General features: G+C 37.5%; 1 protein-coding gene across 1 annotated transcript in view; it reads left to right on the top strand.

Annotated features, from left to right (window-relative positions):
• The first annotated feature begins 1,336 nt into the window (after positions 1–1,336).
• LOC131437040 (LIM/homeobox protein Awh-like) overlaps positions 1,337–6,000 on the top strand; it is a 104,503-nt gene continuing 99,839 nt past the window's right edge. Inside the window, exon 1 of the mRNA XM_058606085.1 lies at positions 1,337–1,916. Coding sequence (XP_058462068.1) covers positions 1,890–1,916 — 27 coding nt within the window. The 5' untranslated portion in view covers positions 1,337–1,889. The remainder of the gene's footprint in view (positions 1,917–6,000) is intronic.

Here is a 6,000-nt window from a genome sequence, read left to right as displayed (position 1 = left end):
TTCAACAATTGCTGTTTTCCTGAGATTGTAAGTAGAACCTTAAAGAAAAAAGTTTTGCTTAAAAACTAATTTTATTTTTCATTCTCTTTTTTAATGGAAACTAAGTCAACGAAGGTCGCAATCATCTCACAATTCAATGAAACGAAATGAATTGTGCGGAGATTTCATCGAATTCTGCAACTAAATATACTTTTATATATCGAGAATTCCATCTGACAAACGAGAATTTCAAAAATTTCAAAACCGAATCTGTTGAATCTTTCATTGAAAAAATTATAAACATTTCTAAAATATCATAGCCCTATTGATAGGAGTTTACGTTTAGTGTTTAAAGAATGTTAGAATGTTAATATCCTTAATACCAAACTTTCATCTGCTCTGTGTGTCGGTGTCCTCTTCTCGTAGTTTTCGGAACATTCGAAAGCGGTAATTGTATTATAGTATTAGTTGTGTTTAGTTTTCAAGATAGTAAATTGTACGAACTTCGATACCTTAAATATTTCTCGGTATAATGTTCATTAAATGAGTCCTTTCAACCATTTTGAAGTGAGTTGTTGCTGTCATTTGCTCCAGCTCCAGCTTCAATTACAGAGAATTCAATCAAAACTGTTTTAAAGATGCGTTCAATATTATTATTATTAACATCAAAATCGCCATGAAACGATCCAACCCCTTTAAATTTCAACACCTTCTCCTTGTTGGAGATGTTGAAGAGCGGGCGATACAACATTATTCATTCGTATGGTAATTCGATTTCAATTGCTCTCAATAAAATGGCAAACTTTCGTTCAACAACAGCAAAAAAGTGTGTTTGGGCAGGATGGGTGCGAAAGGTAAAACTGCACACTCATCGGGACCGACATTACGCTGGAGTAACAAATTTCCTCCCGGAGCTCGTATCAAATTGAGACATCGTTCGCAACCCTCGAGTAGATAATAAATACTCAAATATATTTCAGATGAGATTGAACGGGCGAGTTGAAACATGGGAGAATGAAAGAGAATGATAGAAACCACCGAACCGCTCGAGTATACAATGAACGTGCTAAGTGAGGTGGGATTATAAACCACGCCTACCTCTACATGATATGGATTTTGTTTTATGCTACGCTTCTCTCATTTTACGTGTAGCTGTTTATATACAAGTAGTCAGTGTGAGAGCGTCTTAAGTTGATTCTCACGAAAGCTCTGCTGGCTGCAATACAACAATATTCGCTCTGTCCTCTGCTCTTTTTTCTCGCTTTTGCGCTCTGAGTAGGCGCCGTTAGGTTGGTGGTGTGCCGATTCAAAATGAAAGGTCCCGCAAAGTTTACGGTTCATGAATGGATGGATGCTGGCCCATGGTTACGCAGCTCGACGGCGTCGAGCAAAGCAGATAAGATCGCACAGCATCCAACCGTGAGTGAGAAGAAGAGATCAATGGAATCGGGCGGGAGAGAGTGCGAGATTGGCCAGTTTAGTCATTCGAACCGATGTGATCGGATTGGATCAGGTGTAGCGAGTGTTGCGTGTATCGCAAATGCGACGGTATTTCGCTGACTGGCAAGTAGTTTCGTGAAATCGCGATCGCGATCGTACATCCGTGGGTGGATACGGGACCGTGCTGGTACAACCATACCGACGGGAACTGTGCGGATTGAAAACGGCACGGTTGTCGTAAGTGATTTCGCTGGAATCTTTGTATGTAAAGTTAGTTTATGGTTGCTTGATTGTGTTGAAGTATTCAACGTTTGAAAAATATGTGACGAGAATGTTACTGTGTGAATCTACTTATGGTCTGTGGTCCATGTGAAGAAGTGATAACGAAAATGTTTTTATATAACTAGGGTTGAGTGTTATTCTGAAAGATTGGTAGAACATATCTCACGTGATAACCGGAAGTTTGAATCATGGATATCAAAATAGAAAAAATGAAGGTAAGACCATAGTACATAAAGTATGTGTTGAAATCCCAGATATAAAGAAGGTATAAGATGGATTAGCAACAAATATTAGTAGTTCGCTGGGTCGTCACCCTCTACCCGATTAGTTTATTTTAGGTTGCCACATCTGTCATTGATATTCTATCAAATTTTCAGATTGATACCTAGACATTTGTAAAAGTTACGCTGTAATGCGTACATCTGAGATTGTGCGAGTCCTCGATTTTGCAAAATTTTCAAAATGGAATTGAATTTGCATTAAAAACGGTTTCAATGGTGCGACGATATTGCAAATGTTAGAAGAGTGTTTGGGCAACGATACTCTGATGAAAACAGTCGTTTATCAGTGGCACGAACGTTTCAGCAGTGATCGTGAGTCTGTAAATGATGATGAGAGAAGCGGTAGGCGATGCTCACAGTTTTTACTGATCACAAGGGTGTTGTGTACCATGAATTCCTTCAACAAGGCCAGAAAACAAGGAGTATTATTTGGGCGGCATGAGACGTTTTCGTGAAGTAATTCGTCGAAAAAGACCAGATTTGAGGGTAAACAACACGTCGATCTTGCACCACAATACCGCACCGTCACACAATGCCATCGTTGTCCGTGAACATTTGTCTAAAAACGAAACGAATACCATTCATCAACCACTAAATTGGCCTGATTTGGCTTCCTACGACTTTTTTTTAAAAACCGCTCCGTGGAACGCGTTTCAGCACGCGAGATGAGATTATGGAAAAATCACCGATGACCGAAAACTGAATATAAAAAATGTTTCAAGAATTGGATCGAGCGCTGGCATAAGTGCGTTGCAGTCGATGAGGAGTACTTTGAAGGGGACAATATCGATTTTGATGAATAATCTTGTATTATTTTTATTTTCTAAATAAATATCTTTAACTTTTGGATCAAGTTAGTATACAGGTGACAAAATTTAATCAAAGAGTAACCGTACCCCCATTCATATCTGTTCCACCATTCAAAATAAACAAGATTTCATGAGTTTTTCAAATATATTATTCGAAGTATTCTCTCTTCGATTTAATACATTTCGAATGCGTGCGTTTCGATGGTCTCAACATCTTCAAAAATGCATCTTTTCAACTTTAACTTTGTCTTTGAGGACAAGGAGAAGTCACACGGCGTCAAATCAGGTGAATACGGTGGGTGGTCTAACACACAGACTTGATTTCGGGCCAAAAACTGACGAATGGAGATTTTCACATTTTTTGGCTTGTGTTGAGTTTTTTTTGGCTTGTAGTGAGTATTTCGAACTTTGACGCACAGACTTTTGATTTGCCCAAATCCTCGTGAAGAATGAGACGAATCGTTTTTTTGCCGATTTTCAAAGCCGCTTCTATCATTTTCAGAGAAGTATTAGGATCATTCGCAACATTCATCCTTCTCGATTGTCAACCTCTAGCGACACTCGGCCACAAAAAAAAAACATTTTCTCGAGACAAACACTGATCGCCGTACTCTTGTTGCATAAATCGGAATGTTTCTGATGAACTTTTACCAAGTTTTGCGTTGAATTGCAATGACCGCTCTTTGTTACATGTTTTAATTTCAACGTCAGATGAAAAACTGTTTGGGGAGAACTTTCGAATCATTCCCGGGCTCTAACATACGACATCTGACTTGATTTGGATGACAATACACGAGCCAGGATCATTTCGTCGAAAGTGTCATTTCGCTGAATCATGAATTTTCTTATTATAGTATTGAAATTGATTTAAATAGAGAAAAAAGGAAGATGATTCCATTTATATTACAATTATCGTGTCATAAAATTAAAATTTAATCATTAAATAGCCAGGCCTACAAGTTCGAATAGTTTAACATTCTGCATAGAAAATTTCGTATTTTTTTGTGTCGTCTACTATATGAACAATAGACATTTTTATCTCTCAATATCCTGCACAAATCGAAAAATCTCTGTGATTTTACATCTTATTGGATGCACATAAATGGGGCGTCGCAGCTCACGCAAATTCATGTAGAATAACATTCAATATTGTATCTCAAATTCCATGACATGAAATTCATTGAAATAAAAAAAAGAATACTCATTGCGACAGCCGCGCGACTTGAACCGAGAACCACTGGATCCCAAAGTACGTCTGTTAATCGACTGAGCCACAGAAGCACACATCTTGGCTGGTAAAAGGTGCATTGAAATGCATATAGTCGAACCTACCAGCAGTAAAATTCATGTTAATCTAACATCAAGTCATTACAAATGACTAAGGTCTTTATGAATTACATCGTACGAGGGATTCAGTCACCGGTAAAATTTAAATTTGTTTGTGTGTCGAATCCGGATAAAATTCAATCTCATTCAATAAAATAATAAGACACTTATTTGAATCAAAGTTCGATCGGTTCAATCACGGTTAGTTTGTTTGATAATAAGTTAATAAAACCTGCATGCTAGGAGTATTTACTGGTTAGTTTTAAGGAATTTGTTCCATTTTCAAACCCCACTAGCGGTAAATTCAATGAGGAAATTATTGAATTCCGAGTATAGATTTTAGAGACAAAGTCTTTGTTTTAATTCCTGTTGTTTGGCTTATTTGTCATGCTCTTCGAATGAACCAATTATTTAAAAACAAACGAACAAAGCGAAATTCTGAACTTTAGTTTCTTTTGTATATGAAATTCAAGCTAAACAGGGTATAACTTTTTGATCACTTGCATAAAACCTACTTTGTGATTGGATTTTTATCGATTTTGGTCACAGCATGTATGTAAATATTATGGCATTTTCGTTTTTAACGGTGCCACTACACCGGTGTAGGGAAGAAAAAGGTGCTTCGATTACACCCAAATTGGAGCGAATATAGTCACTGCTACACTACACCCGTGCAGTGCTAAAAACAAAAACGGCGTTAGTTACAGTGTTCATTGACAACACTGCACCATCAATACGATATTACTGTACTATCGGCTGTAAAAATTTTATGTACATCGCAAAGCATGCAATTTTAATTTTGTTTCTTTTCAAATAAACTTGAATTCATTGAAATAATTTCTTTCTTTCGGGCGCACATCTCTTAATGTGATTTATTTCTACCTCAGGCACCATATTCAACAAAAATCACATACCGGTAACAGTCATTCGTGGCTGTGACGTGACTTCAAAACGGTTGAAAACTCGAACTGTCGTGAGCTCGGTGCCGATGCATTCACTGTAGCTTTCGTTTTTTTCACTTGTATGAAATCGAACACCAAACACAGCGTGTTTCGTTCATAGAGGCGGTGTTGTGTTCTCTTTTTCCGTACCACCGCATGTACATACCGGTGCTCTTGAAAATACGGTTTTAAATCATAAGACCTTATATTTGAATCTAAGTTTGTGAAAATCGGTTCAGCCATCTGCGAGAAAAGTTAGTGCAAAAAAAAAAAAAAACGTTACATACACACATACACTAAGGCATTTTGCGTACTCGTCGAAGGTTTATGGACCTCCGAGATTCGTTTCAAAAGTCGGTTTTCACAGTGATTGCATAACCTTTCTGTATGAGAAAGGTAAAAACTGATTTTTGATTGATTTATTTTAGTATTGTGAGGACGTAGAGCCGTTTTAAGCTAGTTTTAAATTTGATGAGTTTCTAATGAGAAAAACAGATAGATAGCATGCTCGGTTATTCTAGTCAATGGGGTGTCTCTTCATGTGTTTTCATATACAGGGTAGTTTAATTGGCAAAACAATTTCCCCGGTTAGGAGCTATCAACGGGCTAGAGCCCCGTCTCTGCGGTAACATTTTCGAGGCTTTCATTATATAGTTACATTCGCATGTCATTTTTTCAGTCTTACTTTTGAAGCCATTTCATAGATTTCTCTCCTGTAATGTAAATCGTTATCAGGTAAGTTTATGCGTCAGTTATCGGAACGGATAGAAATACTACTGTGTCTGAAGAACACCCGCAATGTGGTTATAAAATGAAAAAAATTGTTTTATCCTTCTGAATCAATTTCATTCTCTTGAATGTAACACTCTCGCGACAAAATGCACTCAAGCCAACGATTTTCTTGCAGTCCTCGAAGGATGCCAAACAGGCTTCCTCCGGTAT

Source organism: Malaya genurostris, chromosome 3 (assembly GCF_030247185.1).
Source record: "Malaya genurostris strain Urasoe2022 chromosome 3, Malgen_1.1, whole genome shotgun sequence".
NCBI classification, from domain to species: domain Eukaryota; kingdom Metazoa; phylum Arthropoda; class Insecta; order Diptera; family Culicidae; genus Malaya; species Malaya genurostris.
This window is presented reverse-complemented; position numbering and strand designations above follow the sequence as displayed.